This window comes from Filobasidium floriforme (genome assembly GCF_021052385.1).
Source record: "Filobasidium floriforme strain CBS 6241 chromosome Unknown HD553scaffold_2, whole genome shotgun sequence".
Classification (NCBI taxonomy): domain Eukaryota; kingdom Fungi; phylum Basidiomycota; class Tremellomycetes; order Filobasidiales; family Filobasidiaceae; genus Filobasidium; species Filobasidium floriforme.
In genome coordinates this window covers 249638-270843 of record NW_025763623.1, presented here as the reverse complement: position 1 = coordinate 270843, position 21206 = coordinate 249638, and the positions used below count along the sequence as shown (strand labels likewise).

At 53.6% G+C, this 21206-nt stretch overlaps 7 protein-coding genes across 7 annotated transcripts; 4 read left to right on the top strand and 3 right to left on the bottom strand.

Annotated features, from left to right (window-relative positions):
• The first annotated feature begins 222 nt into the window (after positions 1 to 222).
• On the top strand, positions 223 to 1948 carry HD553DRAFT_304049 (uncharacterized protein). The gene is made up of 5 exons (XM_046178960.1): positions 223 to 349; positions 429 to 660; positions 739 to 1055; positions 1139 to 1597; positions 1681 to 1948. Exons 2-5 carry the CDS (start codon positions 612 to 614, stop codon positions 1867 to 1869), a joined length of 1014 nt encoding a protein of 337 aa, XP_046039505.1. The 5' UTR covers positions 223 to 349; positions 429 to 611; the 3' UTR covers positions 1870 to 1948.
• Positions 1949 to 2859: 911 nt separating this feature from the next.
• HD553DRAFT_347485 (uncharacterized protein) lies at positions 2860 to 4122 on the top strand (the record flags this gene model as incomplete). Its single annotated transcript, XM_046183304.1, has 3 exons — positions 2860 to 3207; positions 3279 to 3767; positions 3847 to 4122. 3 exons carry the CDS (start codon positions 2860 to 2862, stop codon positions 4081 to 4083), a joined length of 1074 nt encoding a protein of 357 aa, XP_046039504.1. The 3' UTR covers positions 4084 to 4122.
• Positions 4123 to 4137: 15 nt separating this feature from the next.
• Positions 4138 to 5835, bottom strand: HD553DRAFT_304046 (SGS domain-containing protein). Its single transcript, XM_046178959.1, has 4 exons — positions 5410 to 5835; positions 5206 to 5302; positions 4996 to 5094; positions 4138 to 4917 (listed from the first exon to the last, which is right to left on the bottom strand). Exons 1-4 carry the CDS (start codon positions 5418 to 5420, stop codon positions 4483 to 4485), a joined length of 642 nt encoding a protein of 213 aa, XP_046039503.1. The 5' UTR covers positions 5421 to 5835; the 3' UTR covers positions 4138 to 4482.
• A 3706-nt stretch (positions 5836 to 9541) lies between these two features.
• Positions 9542 to 11248, top strand: HD553DRAFT_267376 (uncharacterized protein; the record flags this gene model as incomplete). The annotated part of the gene is made up of 4 exons (XM_046177520.1): positions 9542 to 10323; positions 10390 to 10922; positions 10995 to 11100; positions 11167 to 11248. The coding sequence occupies 4 exons, from the start codon at positions 9542 to 9544 to the stop codon at positions 11246 to 11248; spliced, it is 1503 nt and encodes a 500-aa protein (XP_046039502.1).
• Positions 11249 to 13173: 1925 nt separating this feature from the next.
• HD553DRAFT_347481 (uncharacterized protein) lies at positions 13174 to 13611 on the top strand (the record flags this gene model as incomplete). The annotated part of the gene is made up of 2 exons (XM_046183303.1): positions 13174 to 13301; positions 13388 to 13611. Exons 1-2 carry the CDS (start codon positions 13190 to 13192, stop codon positions 13609 to 13611), a joined length of 336 nt encoding a protein of 111 aa, XP_046039501.1. The 5' UTR covers positions 13174 to 13189.
• A 73-nt stretch (positions 13612 to 13684) lies between these two features.
• On the bottom strand, positions 13685 to 17720 carry HD553DRAFT_291531 (uncharacterized protein). The gene is made up of 10 exons (XM_046178376.1): positions 17187 to 17720; positions 16351 to 17105; positions 16187 to 16276; positions 15886 to 16128; positions 15512 to 15823; positions 15255 to 15446; positions 14652 to 15193; positions 14461 to 14591; positions 14239 to 14396; positions 13685 to 14172 (listed from the first exon to the last, which is right to left on the bottom strand). The coding sequence occupies exons 1-10, from the start codon at positions 17485 to 17487 to the stop codon at positions 13936 to 13938; spliced, it is 2961 nt and encodes a 986-aa protein (XP_046039500.1). The 5' UTR covers positions 17488 to 17720; the 3' UTR covers positions 13685 to 13935.
• Positions 17648 to 19215, bottom strand: HD553DRAFT_92923 (ribosomal protein L4 domain-containing protein). The gene is made up of 4 exons (XM_046184601.1): positions 18917 to 19215; positions 18361 to 18830; positions 18189 to 18289; positions 17648 to 18109 (listed from the first exon to the last, which is right to left on the bottom strand). Exons 1-4 carry the CDS (start codon positions 19127 to 19129, stop codon positions 17928 to 17930), a joined length of 966 nt encoding a protein of 321 aa, XP_046039499.1. The 5' UTR covers positions 19130 to 19215; the 3' UTR covers positions 17648 to 17927.
• Between the last annotated feature and the right edge of the window lie 1991 nt (positions 19216 to 21206).

Here is a 21206-nt window from a genome sequence, read left to right as displayed (position 1 = left end):
TATCGTTCAGGGTACCAGGGTTGACATCGACTTGGGTACGTCTCGACGTCGTTTGGTTGCGCTTGGCGGATTACGAGAGAAGGGAAGACGCGCTTCCACTTGGTTTGCGAGAAATGGCGCGTTTCGAATAGGAAGAAGGGTGTTTCATGTCGACGGACCTCGAGCTTCTCTAGCCAGGCTCGTCAGAATGACTTGTGGCTCCTCTTTATATGAGAGGGCACAGTGATGACAGTCATCAAGCTGTTACGAAACGGTCATCTATCGTTCGAGCAGTGCCTCCGCGACGCGACATTGCTTCAAACACGGAATGACGGTGACGTCTCCTCGATACATCCTTTGCCTGACGGAGGTAAGTCTCATGCCTCCTTTCCTGCTCCTGTGGTTTCGAAGATACAGAAAAGGGTCGATTACGAAACTCGTTGCAACAGTAGCTCGATCACTGGCGTATAAAATGGATCAGGCAATCCTCCACTCTGACTCAACCCAATACCGAACGATGTCCTGCTGATAATTTCATATTCCCCAGACCCGACAATTCCCCGTCCATCAACAAGACTTTAGCAACATTCCTTTACTCACGTTCCAACATCGAACTCATACAATAACTCAAGATGCAAACCAGAATCCTCGCTTGTCTCCTCCTCTCCTTGGTCGCCCCAGGTACGCTCCCCTTAGTTTAACTGAGATCTATATAAGCCCAAAGTTGTACAGCTGACATATGGACATGGATCTTTACAGCTGTTCAAGCCGCAGCGGTAGGGAGAAACCTGGAGGGCAACGTGCTGGCTCGCTCCAGTAACTTTGGGCCATCATTGGCTTCCCGCGGAATGGAAGAGGAGATGCAAGACTGGTGCGAGAAGGATCAAGATGGTGTCGTCCTCTGGGCCCCGAACCCGAAGAAGGACGCCGATTACAAACAAATCAACGGACCGAGGACTGATATGGTGGTAGGACCTTACGATGTTAGGCAATCGTCGGTTCTTGGCGATGCGTCGGGCTTGGAGGACGTCCCGCTTGTTCAAGCTAGAATGGCCGTGATGGCGGCCTGGGCCAAGGTAAGGGCTTCATTCTTAGCGCCAAACCGTCTACCATCGCGAATTGTTTTACTGATAGGTTTCCGTCTTATCAACCCGGACAGACCTCACCCCAGAAAGTCTACGAGGCTTTCAGATATGGAGACGATCAGAAGATGGACTACATCAACTGGTGTCTTCCCAGCAAGGGGAAGCTCGACGTTCTTTCGCAAGGCCCCGAAGTTTCGAACAGCCTTACCAAGAACGGCGACGACCTGAAGAACCTCGTGCATTCCGTCCGAGACCAGGCAAAAGGAAGACTCGTCCCAGCCTGGCCCAACTTTATCAACAAGGCGTATCTAAAGGACGATATTGCCAATATCCCCAAGGGCGACAACTGCTCTCAGTTGGTGGCTGATCAAGTGAAAAAATGCTTGAGCGAGCCGTGGACGAAGGGCGAGAAGCACGCAGTCGACTTTTTATCTGCTGTTACTGGACAAGAGTGTCAAATCACCGGGGATTATGAGGGCGACAGTGCCGCTGCCGAACAGATTGTGTTTGATGCGCAGAAAGGCGAGGCCAGGGTGAGCCCTCTCTGTCCATCTCATCGCATCACCTCTTGATCATGAGCTAACCTCTACTTCTATCTCATCCGCTTCGCGCGCAGCCTATCATTGTCATACTTCCAGACGAGACGAACAATGAAAACGGTTACCTCAAGGGCTTCTGGGCTGTACAAAAGACTGGGGAACATACCAATGGAACCAAGTTTATGGACATCTGGGATCACGTCAGCTTGAACCGTCGAACCGTGAACCTGCCTGCTAAGATGAAGGTGGTTCATCTGAAGGGATGAGTGAGGCGGTCGGCAGAAGAGGCGACGATACTTCCTATTTAGCATTACGATCTTCTTGCCAAATGTAATAAGATTGATTACGATGGTGTCTACCTCATCAAACTAGCCCGCACTATCTTTGCAGCTTAATACATACTTCGGGTTGACCTTCTACTTTCTGGCCCGTTCCAATCCGATGAAGATTCTTCTGGTTGTACAACACTCAGTAAGCGAGCGGACCATGTCCAAAGCATGTGCTCCCCCAATCGAGCTATCACGACTAACATCTGCAGATCAGTAACGACTTGCGTTCAAGCATCCGCTATGTAGACAACGCAGTCCGGATCAACATGTTCCGCCAGCGATATGATGAACCGGCGTCTGTCCACCCGCACGTTTTTGCGCCGACCCGTTCCTGTCCGCCATCTAATTGCAAGAAGAAAGGTCTGATCGATAGCAAGACATTCTCAGGTATTGCTGACCACATCCAAAGCGAGACAGTTCCAGATGTTCACCACCGAAGCGCGCAAGAGACATATACATCTTGTGAGAAGGACATGCCTGATGTACGATTCACAAGCTATCGTCTCACACTTGCTTCGATTGCGATGGCCCAGGCGCGCGTTTCGTCAGGACTTCTGGCGCACAAGGACATCCGCGTTTCACGTAAGCGAAGCAGAAAGGTATAGCTCGACCAAATCTGCAGGTACGTTCTCCCTGTACTATCCTTTCCCTATTTGTCTCACCTCCTGTCATGTTCCTTTCATGTTGCTAGCTTTTCTTGGAGGTTTCACCGATCCCAAACGGGTTTCAGGACAGAACGCCATCCATCTTAGAGTCAGCCTTCACTTATAGACACGTAGAAGAAGCCGATGTCTGAGCCATGCAAATCAAGGAGATCGGAAAGTCTGGATATTCACCATATACGATATCAGCTGACAAAACCAGACACTTGGACGAACATAACCTTAGATAGGCCTAAATACCGGCGTTCCATTGACAGGCTACAATATGCACATCAAAACCCTCGCCTGTCTCTTGCTATCGCTAGTGGCCTACACCCAAGCCGTAGCGGTAGCCCCCTTGGCCGACCCAAATTCTGCCGCACTCAACGGTCCCGGCTCATCCATCGCTACGAGGAGTACTCAAGACGACGCCTTGAACTGGTGTCGAACCGAAAAGGGTGGCGTTCCTCTCTGGTACCCCAACAAGGATTCGGATTTCAAGGATCTCGGTCAACCGGGACTGGTCCGGGTCAACGATGTTCGTGAAGCCCTGCTTGTCGGTGAGCCAGCAGGGAAGAAAGGGACCTCGCCGGTCCTACAGGCGAGGCTGGCTGCCATGGCGGCTTGGGCCAAGGTGGGTCCGAGAGCGCTGTCGATCCTAATGTGTACGGTGAGCTGATGTCATAGGTGACCTGCTTGCGCCAGTTCGTTCCGAACACTGTTCGAGATTCGTTCGTAGGCGGGGATGGCAAACCTATCGGTTGGTGCCTCCCCGGCGACAACAACCAGTTGATCATCAAGTCTCAATGGAAGAAAGATGGGAAAGATTGGGTTAGAGACAAAGACGGCCTGAAGACCCTCGTCCAGTCCGCGGGAGAACAATCGAAGACGGTCATCGTCAAGAACGGGACGGAAAACATAAGCGGGACGGACCACTTGACGGCTACTTGGCCGTTCTTTCTCAATCAGGCTTATCAGCCGGACGACATCCAGCCCAGTTCGGCTAGCGATTGTCAGCAGAAGCCAGATGGCCAGCGAGCGGACTGTGACAGTCAGACGGACCCATGGAACAGTGGGGAACAGGCTGCCGTGCACTTCCTGTCTGATGTGACGGGAGAGCCTTGCGAGATCACGGGCGATTACAAGGCTGATAATGGCGATATGAACAAGATTCTGGATAAAGCGGACGAGACAGTAAGCATTTTTGATTCAATCCTCATGGCTTGAGCACGAGCTTACCAGTCATTCGCCTCTCGCGGTATCTCGAGTGTAGCCCATCATCGCCATCCTGCCCGACCCGTCCAACAACGACTACCTCAAAGGTTTCTGGTCCGTCGAACAGGTCTTTGAGGACCCGAACGACCCTCAGAAGCAGAAAAAGATGAGGGTGTGGGATTACGTCGAGGGGCAACACCGGGTCATCAAACTGCCTGCCAAGATGAAGGTCGTCCATATCAAGGGCGCTGGCGGGGAGCCTGACGGGAAGTGGGACAAGTGGGCGAAGAAGTAGCGATAGCGGTGATGTGTCCCATTCCACGTATGCGGTTAGAGATCGCGAGTATCAGGTCGTGAACGTATTCTTGTCGTATATCGTCAGTCTCGTAATGTATTGTATTGTACAACAGACTCGTCTGAGCCCATTTATGTCCCGCTCCAACTCATAAACCATCTATCAACCCTGGTTCCGCCCGATCCCCGCCATGCTTGTACTTTCCATCTTGTATCTTTTTTCTCGTATTTCGCATCTTGAGCGCCATGTGCAGCCGACGTTGATTGTGGTCGTCCGTGAACCTCCCCCGCTCGCATTCCGTTCGATTATCCTCAACTCCCCTGCGTCCGCCTCGCACACAACCACCCAGGCGCCTGCTCGTACTCCCACTTCGGCGGATGCGCTTCAGCCTTCCTCCCGCTACTTCGGCGGCTGCGCCTCGACCTTTCTCCCGCCCACATCACCCCAATCGGTACTCAACACCGTCCCCCCCGACTCGGTGAACGACTTCATCATCGCCCTCCTCCCCTCTGGCGGCAAGTCGCCGTAGAGGGTTTGGAAGAACTTTTCCAAGTCCTTCTCCGAGGTACCTTTGCCGGCTTGGTCTTGGTCTTCTTCGAGGTCGGCATCGAGGTCGAGGGTGTCGAATTTGTTCCGTCGAGGGCCAGTAGGAGCAGAAGAGGCGGAAGTAGAGGTGAGGTTGGCAGGATTGGAAGTGGTAGAGGTGGAAGCGGTAGGCGGCTGGATGTAGGTAGACGTAGAAGCCAAAGGCTGATCTTGATCTTGATCCTGAGCCGACCTAGTGAGGTTCGGCCAGGATGGTCCGGGGTTGGATTTTTCTAGTTTGATCTCGACCTGTTTGTATTCGAAAGTTCAAGGTTCAGATCGAAAACTGAAAAAAAGAGAGACCAAAGAAAGCAGAGGGAGACCGACCTTGGTCCCAAAGACCTTTGTGGCAGTCGACGCGGGATTGATATCCGCCCAGAGAGGTTGAAGGTCGAGCAACGTCTCATCGCCGACAGAGACTTTCAACTGTGCGATCTCACACAGACACAAGATGGTTGCGATAGATTCAAATCAGATAAAGATGAACTGTCATTCCATTCCGTAGGGTCCAGGTAAGGGTTCAGGTAAAGTACTTACGGAATGAGCCAGGGATTCCACCTTCAATTCATCCTCGGCAACTTTCTTTCTGTAGATGCTGATATACACGAGGGTATCCGTTTGGTAGTAGTCGTGCCTACAATCAACCAGGAAGGAAGAGCAAGTTGGCACGCTATCAGTTGGGGGTGCTCAAGGACCGCGATGCTGGTCAGATGGGCAGCAAGGGGAGGTGGGGAAGCTTACCGTGTGGACATCGTTGCACGTCTCTCTATTCAAAGTGAGTGTGAATCCCTGGTCGGCGTTCTAGTTGATTGCTGCAGAGTTGGTGGTCGACGGTTTGTGGAATGAGGTAGCCTGGTAGCAAGGAGTATGCTGAAGGGCAAAGGTCGATGCTTCTCGGGCTTTTTGACAAGATCAACAAAGCGATCAATCGTCATCTCGAACGCTAATAACGCATACACTGATTGTGCATGCCGTAATGACTTGCTATGACCGGGCGTTTATGCGTTATGTAATACATCCTAAGCGGATCTCGGATCGGAACCCCGAGCAGAATATTCTCGATCCGAGCGATGGTCGATGTGTGAGTGGCGACGAGCGTTTGACTCGGCAGAGCGGGAGGGGTATGACGAGTCTCACCTCTTTGCATGCTGCCGGGTAGATTGTGTGTCGCCTCGATCGCCTCGGAGGAACAACTGGGGCACATCGACCTCTTGATAAAAAGGGCAGCCGGGTGGATTGCTCGTCGTTGCAGAGCCAGAGTTGGTACGCGGATGCAAATTCTGAAAACTATCGATTGCGACACTTGCACACACCACCACTTGCTTGACATACCTCTAGGGATCCTCCGGTCGGATGGACACTCGACACTTCAAGCTTCGGGTCGACATCACCACCAAACGATAGACGATAGATTATAGACCGCCTCGAACATACGGGGTTTCGAAGTTACCGGGACGTTATAGCTTCGTGCTAGTGATAGACGATCCAAGATGTTGGTCAAGGCGGCGTGAGTCCGACTATTGAAGGCATCGTTTGTATACTTCGGGCGGTCCTCTCTAACAACCACAATGCGATTCGTTTCACTGTCTTAGATCACACCTCCGACCAATCCTCCGCCTCCAAAACCTCCTCACCAACTCTGCCTCTTCCACAACCACAGCGACCACAACCACCTCGTCCACATCATCCACCGTCTCCCAAGCCTTCACCTCCAATGCGACCCTCTTGACACAAGCTCAGGTTCAAGCGGGAAATGCGCAGATCGCTACTATACAACAGGGGAGTGGGAATTTCGTAGGCGCCGCTTGGGGGTTGGGAGGGGCTGGAGCGGGGAGCGGGCCGGGGACGGGAGGATATGGGGGTCAAGGAGCGGGGAGCAAGTTTTCGGGGTATACCGTGAGTACTAGTCTTGCATTTCCTTCGAGAGATACTCAGCTGTAATTTCTATCTGCGGATGTCGATGGCTAACCATACTTCGCATCCTCTCTGTCGGCTCTGGGTTCTATCGTCTGACTGGAATGTGCATCTATAGGGCTTCGGACGGACCCTGACTCAAGCACCTCAACAACAATCTCAGACTCAGGATGATGAGCTGGACGAATCCCTGACGCTTGCTGATATCCGCAATGGAAGACCTTCTACCCTCGCTCGATCGGCTTCAGCTTCGGCTTCCTTGAATTCGAAGAAACTGAGAAAGAGGTCGTCGAGTCGTGCAAAGAACAGCAAGAATGGAGTGGAGGTGGCGGACCTGGATCTTCCTCCTTCGCCCACGGCTATCAGTCAACAGATCGAGATCCCCCTTGAAGTCGAAAATAACAATGCGGCAGCGACTATCGCTGGTGAGAAGACCGATCTGCTTAGGGATGTCGAGGTCGAGTCTGCCGTTGAGGATCCCGATTCGGACATCGAAAGTCGACAGGCTCATAGACACCGGCTGCATCGACGCCCGAGCGGGAGGGGCAAGGAAGAGTCGAACCCTCTAGTCGGAGGCACGTGGACGGTTGGCCTTAGGGGAGGAAAGTTCGTCAGGCTACCCAATCCGAGTCGTTTGTCAAGCAGGACGAGGACGTATTCCAGCCAGGCCGGCTTGTCGGAAGGGTCCGGAGAGAGGAGGTCGACGACGGTCGATGATCTGGAGATGAACGGTCCTCGACGCGCTGGAATCCAGAGGATGAGGAATCTAGGTCAGGGCAAAGGGGTGAACGGGGTGGATAGGGTCAGGAGGAATTCGTATTCCGCCCCGTCGAGGTCGAGGGAGTCCAACTCGTCGGCCGTCAGGTCGTCAAATGGCAGCGCATCGAACAAGCCCGTCAGCAAGGGAGAGTTGGGGTTGGCAGAGAGTGAACTCAGGGAACAGCTGGAATCCCGGGATTGGGAGAAGAGCAGGCGCATGATCCAGGCCCTCGAAAGCGGACAGGTGGAGACCGCCCTCCGACTGGTCGACGAGTACAGGAACCCGGCGGCGCTCAGCTCGGACCCAAAGATCTCTTCGGCCCCTCACGTGGATCCCCCTTACTTTTCACAATCGGGGTATAACACCGTACTCCAGATCTTGCACGCGTTCAGAAAGGTCGGAGAACCCATCACTCAGGTCCTAAAGGCCTACAATGAGATGTTGGAGAGGGACGTCCTGCCGAATATCAAGTCGTATTCGCTCGTCATCCGGTCCTTGCTGGAACGGAACAACGAGGTCCAGGTTGCCGTCCGCGAGTCGGAAGCCAAGCGAAAGTGGATCGACTGGGACCGAAAGTATTCGAGGGTGGCGAGGAAGGATGGGTCGGGTGGAGGGGATTATGGCTTTGCGGACAGGGATCGGGCGCTACAACCCGTCGAACAGCAGATTACGGCGTTGAAGAAGGAGAGGAACTATGAGAATGCGGTCAAGTTGTTCCAATCCGGTGCGACGTATAATCGACACAGGCCGTTCCAGCTGGCGGTGTATTCACTCTTGATGGGAGCCGCTGCGAACAGGGGAGATCTCGAGACGGCACTCTCCGCTTGGGGTCATCTCGAGGGAGTTAGGAACAGCGCAAACAAGGTTCAGGTGACAGACGGACATACCTTGGTCATCATGTACGCTCATCTCATCGAATGCTACTCCAAGACTTCGGAAGGCGGGGTCGAGGGTATGCAAGATGGATTGAAACGTTTCCTTTTGGACGAGAAGAATGGCAAGATCAATGACGGACGTAGTCTCGATGGGATCATCAAGGGGACGAGCGAGGATCACAACCTGGTCCTTCGTGCAGTCTGTGCCGTTTTCGACAAACTCCTTGGAGGGTACACCGTCTTGGGAGAGGACGAAAAGGTCAAGTCGCTCTTGGAATTGATGAGGAAGACTACCAAGGAAGAGGAGAGGCGAGCCGGACATCTCATTCAAGTCAACGCGAGTTCCATCTCTCATATCGCTGACGCACTCTACGACCGCGGCGAGTGGCAAAAGGCGATCGAGCTTGTGCAAGAGCAACGAAAGGGCAATCTAGGCGCGAACTTGCTCCAGAGAACCATGCGTCAGCTTGGGTACAAGGCCTTGCACGATGAGAACATCGAAGCGATATTGGCCATAAGCTCCTTGATGCGATCGGTCACATTCTCAGTAGAGACCCCGTTCATCAGGCGTGCCGTCGTCCAGCTCGTCATGCTATTACAGCAAACGGATCTGGAAACCGAACTCGCCGCCAAATACATCGGCGCCGTCGACTTTTTGAGCAGCTCGTGGCCCTCGACCGAGAGGTGGAACATTGACTCGTACACGGTCGCCAACTTTGTCAAGGCGGCCATCAGACACGACCACCCGGAGCAAGCCTACAACATGCTTCGTCAGGTCAGCAAGCTCGCCGCCTTCAATAGCTTGGTCATCACTTTCGACATTACCAACGTCATGGCTGAGATGGAGAAGCGGGTTGGGACTATACGACAGAAGCTGGATCTCATGCACGTCATGGACTTCACGGGCCAGGGCGACCGCGAGGCATACGCGAAGGGCCTCGTGACAGACTTGCTTACCGAGCTGCCCACCGAAGCCGGGGCTATGCAGGCCTGGGCACAAGAAAGCGACAAGGGTACTTTGGCGATCATCACGCGGGTGCTGACTCGAGTTGGTAGCGAGTTGAACCATCCGCTTCCCGGCGATCGCGGTGTCGAGTTTGATCAGCAGAGCGAAGACCTCATCCGTCGGATTTCGGCGGTTACGGGTGAGAAGGCTCTGAACCGCTCGGACAAGGCCATGATCGCCTCGTTGCTGCGACACCGACGTGGTATTGCAGATGCGCGAGGTCTGCTCGAATCCCTTTACGGAGCGGAGACCACTGCCGAATTGCTCGGGGGTGCGGACTCGGCGAGCGACATATCGGCTGCCCTTTCGGACGTGACCATGCCTTTGTCTCCCGGCCAAACTTCACAAGTTTCGACAGCTCCGACGGAACACTCGGAAGATGTTGGGGCCGGACCTGTGCGTCAATACAGAGCTGCTCCTTTCAGCGCTTCCAAGCAGATCGAACAGCACCTCGGCATGCGACCCGTCAGGACCCCACTCGAATCTTACTCGCTGCTCAAGGGGCTCGAGGAGCAGGGAGAATTGCCTCACCCCGCCGTCATTGCTCGTCTGTCGACGTCGATGGCTCGTCTGGGACTCGCCGACAAGGTCGCCGAGCTGTATCAATATGCTCACGCCGCACTGACTCATCAGCCGGACGACAAACGCTTAGACGCCTGGTTCACGGTCGAAGACCAAATGTTGATGGCATGCTGCCTGCTAGGGCGTCTGGAGCAAGCCGGAGCTCACCGTGCCGCCATCCTCGAGCAGAACCGGGTACCTTCCGCCGAATCTTACGCCTTGATGATCTCGTCAGCCAAGGATACCACCGATGACGCTTCGGTCGCCCGGGAGCTCTGGGAAGAGAGTCAAAACCTCGGTGTCAAGCCCACCTTGTTCCTCTACAACACCGTCATTTCCAAGCTGTCTCGTGCCCGTAAAGCAGAGTCGGCGCTCGACTTTTTCAAGCAGATGAAGGCTCAAGGGATCCGACCCAGCTCGGTCACCTACGGTGCCGTCATCAACGCTTGTTGTCGTGTCGGAGACGCGGAATCGGCAGCGACCTTGTTCGAGGAGATGCAAGCGATTCCCAATCACAAGCCGCGGGTACCCCCTTACAAGTGAGTTTTGATCTCTTTCTTCCTTTGGAACCCAAGCTGAATACTTTCGATGTTCGCCACACGTAGCACCATGATGCAGCTTCATCTCCAGAGTCATCCGTCGCGAGAACTCGTTCTGCATTACTACAACCAGATGGTACAGGCAAACGTCGCTCCTTCGGCTCACACCTACAAGCTCTTACTCGACGCGTACGGCACGCTCGAGCCGGTCGATCTGGGCGCTATGCGAACGGTCTTCAACAACCTTTGCAAGGATACCAGTGTGTCGGTGACCGGTACCCATTGGGCTTCCATGATCCACGCCACCGGAAATGTCGCAGGTAACGCGCAAGAAGCCATCGACATGTTCGAGTCGATCTCGACCCACCCTTCAAACAAGAAGGGCGGACCGATCGAGCCTGTATGCTGGGAAGCGCTGATGAGCGTACTCGCTCAACACAAGATGGTCGCCGAGATGGAATCTTACCGAGCCAAGATGAAGGAGCAGGGCATCAAGTCAACAGCCTACGTCTACAATATGCTCATTAAGGGTTTCGCCAATAACGGTCAGATTGAAGACGCTAGGGCCGTATTTGAGAGCATGGGAGACGGCGAAATGGGTACGTTTCGGGGTTGAGATTGCGGACAACCCGGAAGAATGACTGACCCTCAACCCATCGAAATAACAACAGGCAAGGCTGCCCCCAACAACCATCCCACTTTGCTCACCTCGTCTGGTCAAGTGAAGCCCGCCACTACTGCCGACACTACAGTCGTTTTCCGAGAACCATCGACATAGTCAGTCTGTTCCCGAGAGTTGCTGTGCGAAGTGATGCATATCACTGACCTGTTACCGTTTCACAGCGAGACTATGATTCGGGCAGAACTACAAGCTGGTGACAAGGATGCTGCACGTGCCATTTGCGACCGCATGGAGGCCAGGTAAGAGGTTTCGGAATCCGCTCTCGATTGTCCTCTTTACTTATCAGGTTTCTTTTGCTCAGAATGTACCCGATCGCCGTAACGACGAGGATTCGATCGTTGGTGGACGATACCACCCCTGCCGGACAAGTCCAATCAAGCTAGACACCCAAAATCTCATCCTGCCTTGTGGCTAGAGAAAATTCAGATCATCACGCCCATTCCGGTGCCTCTTCCACCTGGATCATCAACAACATTATCATCATTACCCAGCATCATCCCCCTTCGACTTCACGTCCGTACACCTGTATCGTACCAAATCATCATGCGACCTGACGAGGACGACGTTTACATGTTTTCTTGGGGGCTCGTCGTCCTCGTCCGGTCGCAATTTCTGTTGTATAGAGTAGAATAGATTATCAAGGAATCCATGCGTTTTGCCATAAGCCAGACCCGGACTTGGATCGAAAGGATGTGATCATCCTGGCCAGACTACGTTTCGACCGAGTTGGTCGGCACTTCCTTTGTGAGAACGACCCTGGAGGCACTACTGTCACAGGTGCTGCAGTAGCAGCCAGGTCCAGGTGACGCGCCGTATAACAAGCCGTATCAACCTAGAAGGTATCCGGTCGCGGATCGCCACCGTAGACACTGTTCAGACAATCAGACCTCACCCTACTCTACTTCCTTCTCACTTTTCAGTCTCTAGCATCAAGATGGACTCTAATCAAGCCGGTCCCAGTCGCCCTCATCAACCCGTCCTGCGACTTCGTGAAGCGGAAACCGAACTCGACCCTGAGATCCTCTCCGGCCTCTTGGCTCACTACAACTTTGACGATACCAAGCTTTCAGGCGCAGCTATCATCAATCAGGAAGTCAATGGGATCTTTGACGACCTGGAACAGATGAAAGGTCTGTTGCTGGAGATGAAGGGTTGGAAAGCTGCGGATGTCATGCAAGGGTTCGAGAGCGCTTATACGGCTGTTGAGCATGCTATCAGCCGGGTCTCGATGGTCGCTGAAGAGGTTGGGGATGAAGTAGCTTGTGCGTTGAGGAGTTCCTTGAGAGATCTGCGTGAGTACCAGATCAGACGAAGGGGATCTGCGGTTTCGCGTTGTTCTGATTTGGGTTTGATCATGGGTACAGGTCGTGGGATCCTGGCTCTCGAAGGTGAGTTCGGAGCCGCTTATCTCGCGGTCACGACCTGCGGAAATTGACCAAACGGGTCCGTGTTGCAGCCAACCTGGAAGCTGAAGCCGATAGAGCTTTCGTTGTCGATGAGGTCTCAGCGTTGCCCGAATTGGATGAAGACGTGAGTGGTCGGATTGATCGATTCCCCAGTTGATCGACTGCGGTCGATGTGGAGCTGTAACGCTGATCATTCTTCCCGCTTTTCGATCGTCGTTTTCTTTCGACACGGCCCCGGTCACGGGCGATCGCTTCCACGCGAGACAGATCAAGGAAAAAGGCAAGGGCAAGGGCAAGGCGAGGGAAGCAGCCGGGTCCGAAGACAACGAGATGTGCTAGAAACAGAAGCCCCTGGCTCACCAGTGATGACACGCGAGCTTTGTGTTTCGTTTCGCGTTTCAGCGATCGGTTTCGCCGGCACCGCGCGCTCGGCAGTGATGCCGGAAAACCTTGTTGATCCCTTTTTGATCTTCAAAGGATGTCCACCTTGATGCGTGTCTTTCCCCCTTTCGTTGTAAGGATATCGTAAGGATATATCTGCCCAATTCCCTTTGAACATCCTTCCCCTTTCATGATATCGCCCTTGCCTACTGATACGACATCCTATGGGTCCATATAATCTCACTCGATGACGAGCCTTCTGTCGAGTACCTCCATCTTGTCCAACAGACCATCATCATCACGACTTCACAACAAAACGCTTTCGACACCGGGAAATCCTCACAGCTGTCAAACTACCTCGATACGATAAACTCCTTCACACATATCCCCCGCGACAATGCCTCCCTTGCCAACATCAGCACTAAGAGACCTCTTCTGGGAACGAGCATACTACGACCACGTCGACCATGAAGGCATAAGCCATACGCAGGACGGGACATCCGCATGGGGTGAGTCGTTTTCCTTGTGTCCAATTCCTTCGCTACCCCAGATAGACTTACCACCCTCATCAACTTGTGCTTCATCTCGTACCTAGTTTACGCCCTGGTCATAGGAGGTAGCATAACCCTCGTCCTCCTCGTCCTCTCTACCGTCTACAAACAAGATTATATTCGGAGCGACAACCGACACGCACCGAGGACACCTGATCAGTCTACACCCACGTCTGCGAGTATACCCAGGTTGGAACCGGAAAAGGTGGACGAGGATCCGAGGACACGGACGCAGTTGCACCTTCAAGGGGAAGGGATAGCCCGTTGACAGCGGAGAGTCCAAGGCCGATCGCAGGTCAGGGTCGCAGGCGGGTCATGAGGATGGGATTCAGGCTGCGTGATTGCACAGTCACTGTAATGTGCGGATAGATGTCTAAGGCTTGTATTACCGATCATTTTGTACAAAGAACCCTATTCGATCATCATAATCGACGAGCTGTAACCCAAATCTGGCTTCAAAGACGGGCGAGCGAAGACAATCTGGCACGCAAGAATATGAGCAACGCCGAGAATTCCTATCCTATGCAATTTGATAATGCTACAAAGCAGTCACACAATCCAGATCGTCGATCTATGCCTGTACCGGGGCTCATCAGTACCATCGTGCTTTCAAGACCTTTCTCGTGACAGCCGGTCTGGCGACCGTGATCCCGATCCCCAGACCGAGGATGGTCAACATCAATTGGGTCTTGTTGAAATAATCGCTGAGGATATCGAACGTCCCCGAAGGTGTTGCTCGTGAGCCAAACAGGTCGAGACCGGTGGTGATGATAAGCGAGGTGGATTCGAGGAGAGAGGGGGTGGTGATGACCTTGTTGATACCGGTGACCTGTTTACAACATTCACACGTACGTTAGCGACTGTTTGACGATCTTGTTTCAACATTTGCGCTCACGTCATAGGTATGGGAGATGGTCCATTTTGGGTCGAGGAACAACATAGGCTGGTAGGGTACCAAAAATTCCTCCTTGTCTCGCTTGGATGGGACGTCGGGCCTTCGAGGATCCAGCATCCTCTTGGGCACCGCTACGAGCTGGTCTCGATCGGTCACAACTGCGACGTAAAGCTTGTCAGAAATCTGACCCATTCGTGCAATCTGAAACACCACTGAACATACTGATAAGATCCTTGTATGTGATCCCGTGCATACTATTGGTCATACCCAGACGCTTGATACCAACGGAAACCATAAAAGTCCGAGTTATGGCATGGGCGCTCGGCAAGCCCGTCAGGGTCGATGCGGAGAGACTACAAAGGTCCTCGGCTGTTTAGATTCATTCTCATCACGACCCCACAGTATGTACTTACCTGTTAGTCCTCTCGTCTGGGAAAGCGCCTTCAAACAACTCGGTTGACACCAGTCTCTGACCGCGACTGGACTTGCCCGAAACCTCCTTCTCAGCGTAAGAGTAGACCAGCCAGTTTTCGGCCAGGTTGACCTGGATTCCCGTTCGAACATCGACGTCGGATATACCCGCTTCGTAAACGATCGCACCGCTGGTGGTATCGATGACGTATACGGTACCAGCTCCTGCATGCTTGCTGATGGTAGCATAAGCAACTAGATGCGGGTTGAGGTACTTGTAAAGGATTGTACGATCGCCAAGGACTCGACCGTATGCCGCAATGACTCCTTGCTGGAGCTCAGCTACGTCGACGATGGTCTCGTCGGCGGCCAAGGGCAACGCCCACGTAGGATAGGCCGAAAAGACATTAGATTCTGAGCTCGAGATGGCATATCCTCGAATCGACGTTTGAGCGAGCTTGCCCTCTGCCGAGTGGAAAAAGGTCTGAGAAGAAATGTTGGCGAAGCCGGACTTGATCTTGTTGCACGAGGGGAAGAAGTGGACCTGCAGAACGTGATCGTCAGGAAGAAACATACGGCACACCTCGCACACATACTGAGCCTACCTGAGAGTCTTGTGCAACGACAGCGATCGCTTGGATGTGAGTCTTGCAGTGATCTACTGGAATGGGGAAGGCACGAGTAGCCAGGCCGTCCGCAATAGTCTTGACGCTTAAAGCGTCCGAGCCATCATTGGCGAACTGAAGAGATTTGCCGGTGAACGCGTCGATATGGTAAGCGATCGTCGATATTCCCTTCTAATCCCGAGAACAAGCTCCGTTAGCACAGCGTGTCCAGCCCTGGCAAACTGAACACGATTTACCCCTGCGGCATTCTTGTTGGCAACGATCGCTACCACCGGAGCCCCAAACTCGGGTCCGCTCCGTACGTTCCACATCCCAACTATATCCAATTCAGACGCATCGTCCTTGAGAGAAGTCTTCCAGACGATGTTCCCGTGTGCTGAGTCGACGGCGTAGATCTGACCATGTACGGTCGCCATAATGACGAGCTTTTGGAAACCAAATTGGTCCCTGAATAGGTTACCCGCGCGGAGAGGCGACGAAGAGAGGGACTTGGTATAGCTACCGCTCGTAAATCGGCTGACGAAGCTCGAAGCGTAGCTAGGTAAGTACTGTCACGGCGATCAAGCTCAGTACGGAGTAGACACCAGACAACATTCCTCGGAGTACTCACGATCAACTCCTTGACGTGCCTGATCGTTCTCGACATGAATCCCTCTTGATCCAAGACCGCCCCGGTCTGTTCGACCTTTCTCTCGGGCAAATCGACGACGACGTGCGTTTTGACATCGCTAAGGGATTCTTCTCGTGCCCAAAGGAGACGCGAGCCGGTTTCGCCTTGAGCCCAGCATTGAATGCTACCGGTCGAAGTAACGGCGATGGTCAAGCTACTTTCTGATGCGGGGCCGGTGATGGCCTTCATGAATGCGACTTCAGTACTTTTCATCTGATCGAGTTGGGCAGAAGATGCTCACGCTGACGATCTTGCCATGTTTGACGATATCGTGGTCGATATCGTTGATGATCGTAGTCTTGGAAAGGTCCTGGGGATTGTACACCAAGACCTACAATTTCGGCTCGTTTACGTCAGCCTCACTGATGTGCAAAAGGAGCGGCAAGAGCTGACTTCGTAACTCACCTTGAAACCTGCTTCTGTGAAGGCCCCCTGTATGATCTGGTCACTCGTCGCGCTCTTCTGCCATAGAGTCGCCTGCCCAAAGTCGGTCTTGAAAGCCTGCAGACCGAGCGGCTTCTTCTCATCCTTCCTAATCAGATCCTCCGAACCATCGGCATTGCGGGCCGCAAAGACTCCTGACGATGCGAGGCCGATATCCTGGATCTTCTGGTACGTCCCCTTCAAACCGCTCGTGAGCTGCTTGTCAATACTCTCAAGTAGGGCGCTCTTGATCTGCTGAGTCGTCGCGTCGATCCAGTGGATCTTGGACGACTCGGTAACGATGTAATCCTTGGGTGAAGCAAGGTTGATCTTGACGGGCTTGGTTTCCTGGATGATGTTACCGGTCGTGCTGTCGAGTTTGGTAACGGCAAGTTGCGGAGAGGCGAACGACTGGATCATGGAGATGACCGTCAAGCCGTCCTGGCCCAGGACGAGGTCGACCTGGGTTGAGCCAGTCACATTCTCATCAGCGGACCAGGTCCACTTGATGTCCCCCGTCTTGGCATCCAGCCTGTTGACAGCATGTCCCCGAGATAAGACGATGACATCTCCCTCAGTCGAGAAGACAATCTTGCTCCCCAGGTTGAGGGGCTCGTACAGTTGCTGAGCTGGTTGACCGGAAGTGGATCTGAGTAGCGTTTCCCACTGAACGTGCCCGGTTGACAAAGAGAACGAGCGGACGATAGGTGTTCCGAGTCCAGAGATCACGATCACCGCTTTTCGAATGCCAACAAAGACAGTGCTGATGAACGTCCAGATCCATTTCAAGTACGAGTCGTGCTACTCCCGCTACTCACCATCGTCTGCAACCTCGTAACTGACAACAACATCCTCAGCCTCAAGCACCTGCCTCCAAACGACCTCCCCGTCTTGTGCACCCAGAACGGCCAGGACGTTCCGCTCAGTAACCATGACCACTCCATCCCGACCCTGAGGAAGCTGAACAAAACCAGCCTCTAGGTCATGTCGAGGAACTCCGATCAAGGACTTGTGCCAGTCGATCTTGCCTGCGAGCGATCGCTGGACGGCATGCACGTATGTGAGGAGCAAGAGGCAGGAGAGGAGGAGGATCGTGAAGGGGGATTGGCGGGATTTCATTGTCGGTGCCTATCTAGTTCATCCCTTGTGCTTATTAACTATCGGGCTATCCTAGAGGGGCTGTTATTTACTCCAACAAGGTGGACGTAGCAGATGTAGCAGATATTTCGGCACGAAATACTGAACGATAGCTCATGAAACCATCATGATGAATCGCCGACTCGGACGCGTAAACGCCTCGACCGGTGGACAGCAAGGTCAATCACGAGCTATTCACTCCGGCATGCGTGAACTGCAACAAGAGATCCAGACCAGACACTGCTTCAATTGGTTCGTGCGGCGGGATGTCATTCTCATAGGACTATTCCGACCATACACATAAGAAAACACAAGCCACGCCAAAGCAAAGAACCGACGAGCGGACGGACCCGACCCGATACGAGTTGGATGATTACTCCCTCATCGCACCGTGATCTTCCTCGTCCACCTCATCGACCCGCTCAGGCAGCGTGCAAGGTCTTCAAGAACTCGGCACCGGCGACCTTGCCGGGAGTCGACTTCTTGACGGAACCCTTCTTCTCGGACCTCAACAGCTCTTGACGACGAAGAGTCTTGGCGTAAGGGTTGAGCCTGAACAAGACGGCCTTGTTCTTGAGAGGGTTCTTCTTCTGGGTGAAGGGCCCTGAAGAGAGAAGAATAGATGAAGTAGGTTTAGCGACGGGATACGAAAGAAGCCTGGAATTGTATGGCGTTAGACTCACTCTTCTGGGTGGGGGCACCACCAGCTCGGACGATCGACTGGATTTCGTCAGAGTTGATGAGTCGGGTAACGTCGGAAGACGAAATCTTGGCGGTGGGGAGCCTACGAGCGTGAAAACTGCCATCAGCATCTCGGAACGCCTGGAGGACAACCTTCCCACAGACCGAACTCACTCGTAACCAGACTTGGCGGCGTAAACCTCGTCCAAGGCACCGAAGGCACCCTCGGTCCAGATGACGAACCTGCCGACGTGACCACCGGGGGCCAACTGCAACAAGTTCAAGGCCGAGACGGGGCAGGTCTCGACACCAGGAATGTTCCTGAGGGCCTTGACGATACCCTCGTCGTTCTTGTAAACGACCAAAGGACCCCTCCTCTGCCTGTGCCTCCTGTTCCTCATCTTTCCCTTTCCAGCCCTGATCTTCCTCGAGTTGGAGACCTTGACAATGTCCGAGTAGGCCTTGACGGTCTTCAAGAGCTCAACGGCCTCCTTGGTCTTCTTCAGCGACTCGGCAGAGTCGGCGAGGACGAGAGGAACCTCCTGGATCTGCTCGACTCGGTGACCACGGGCGAGGACCAAAGAGGGAAGGGCGGAAGCAGCCAAAGCCGAGGCGACGGCGTATCGTCGCTGGTTTTGGTTGATCTACGAAATGCGATCAGCAGACATCACAGCACCTCGATCAGCCACCTGACGTTTGCCTATTCCCGTTGCTCTCCGCTGTGACTGACCTTGACGTGCCACTTCCTGAAAGTCTTGGTAGGAGCGAACATCCTTCCTCCCCTGCACATGTTTCCGAAAGCTCCCTGTCCGGCCCTGGCGGTACCGCTACCGGCGATACGGGGGATACGGGCGACGGCACGACCGGTACCCCAAGACTCGGCCGAGTGCTGGTGACCGGCGTTCTCGAAGACTCCGTAAGCCTGTCGCTTGTTCTTGTTCATCGACTCTAGAATTGGGGGAAATGGGTATGGTAAGTCGGGGCGGTTTTTTAACTTTGTGATGAGGTTTTTGCGGGGGGAACGGAGGTTGCGAGGGTTTCTTTTCAAGAGGGTGTGCCGAATGTTGCAGAGTCGGTTTCCTCGGCTGTCTTGTGGCTATTGATCAACGAGCCCCGCTATCTCGATTGTATGCTTGTTCGTGCCTCTCGGTTTGCCTCGCTTGTTCGACAACACCGCCTTGATTCTCCCTTCCGACCTTGATTCCTTCCATCTCTGCAGCCATTGCCCGCACTTCCATTGATTTTGTTGCTGCTGATGTCGATCCTCCTTGAAGAAACCCTCGCATGTCCCTCTTTCCTCCCGCAATTCGCCTCTTGTTCATTCCTTCGACTCACTGTGAACCTGCTGGACGACGTCCAACCTGATGGGAGCGGTGAAAACCGAGGGCAAAGCCAAAGACCCGGAGGCCTCTCCCGAAGCGGCGTAGACAGTGACGGTAGGACGAGCGGCCATTTTTGCTGGTTGTCGACTGAAAAGATGGATGATGTACGATGAGCCCCTTGGGAAGACGACTTCTCCGAGATGTACGTAGGGACTTGATAGACTGACCTTTTGGTGGTTTCTTCTTGGGACCGAACGTACGAACAAGGCGGGGCGGCAGAGGCGGGCTCTGGGTCGTGCGAAATTCACCCAAGTCGACGAGGTCTCGATCAGCCAGGTCGTGCCGCTGCAAACCCTCGCGCGGAAGCGAAAACCCAGAGCCAGTGGGTTACAAGGTGTGTTCCCCGCTTCATCTCGCGCCTGGGTTGACGAACTAGAAGCGCATCCTCTCGCCAAGCGCGCCTAGGCCAAAACTCGCGAGGGTTGGCTTCCAACCACTATGATTTATTTCAAATATGTCAGGAGAGTTCATCTGCGCGTCGCCCCGTTCCAGGCTAGCAGCCGTTTCACCTTGTTCATCATTCACAAATATCGAAATGTCGCACTAACGTGTACGACATGTGAAACGAGCTGCTGCTATGTGGGCTTGACACTCGATCATATGGTTCTGAGGGACATCTATGATACCTGTGGTGGTGTCGATGGTATCCTTATGTGACTTATCGATTCCCAACGGATGCATGTTCTCTAAGAACCAAGTTGTGAGGTTTCACGCCGGAATCGATATCTTCTTGCCCCTTCATGTACGAATGTCCACGCTCCAAAACAGTTATATCTTCCGGAAGGGAGAGTCCGAGATACGCTCGATCGAGAGCTCAAGCGATTCCGCGTGATACCTATTCCTCATCTCATGTATCTCAATCAACAGCTACGCCACACGTCATCCCGAATCTGGATATTGCGCACCACGGCAGATCTCTGATCTCTTTCTGCGATATCAAGACCCTACAATGAGCCTTCGCTTGACTCGAGGGTCTCGGTGCCCTGTCGCAAATCGCCTTGAGTTTCCCACTTGGCTCTACGAGTTATCGCATCCATTGCGTCCCGCAACCAGGCGCGGCATATCCTCGACGAAGCTTCGCTAGAGGCGCATTCTGTCTCGAAACTCGCATACGATTCCATATGGGGTTACCCGTTCCAGGTTTGAAGTTATTCCGACCCAGGGTAGGCGCCTTGATACATCATATATGGTCAATCCGTATGGAACCGATAGTGCAAAATATTACATTGATCTTGGTACCTCCGGGCTTGAGACGTCGACCGCGCTCCCTTGGCCCGAGTTCCAAGCGGTCCCTTTGCGGGTTTGTTGCCTCGAGAGACCCGAAGGATCCTAGATCTGACCGCTTCACAGCCGTTACAGTCTGGGTGGGACGAATGATCGGACTGTAGGCTCCGCTCGAATCGATCCGCCCTCGCTGCCAGAAAGCAAGGTCCGCCGAGGAAGCTTCAAAGGGGCAAGCTCTCGATGAAAAGGCTGGGCATTACAAAACCCAAAAGGCAACGAAGGGTACGTTCCACGACACAATAGATTGCTGATCAGCACATATTCGCTGACTAATCACGGTCCTAATTCGGGTAACAAGGCTGCCGATAAAAAAATCGCTCACAACGTCCGGGCGCATTTGCGATTGGGTGTGGA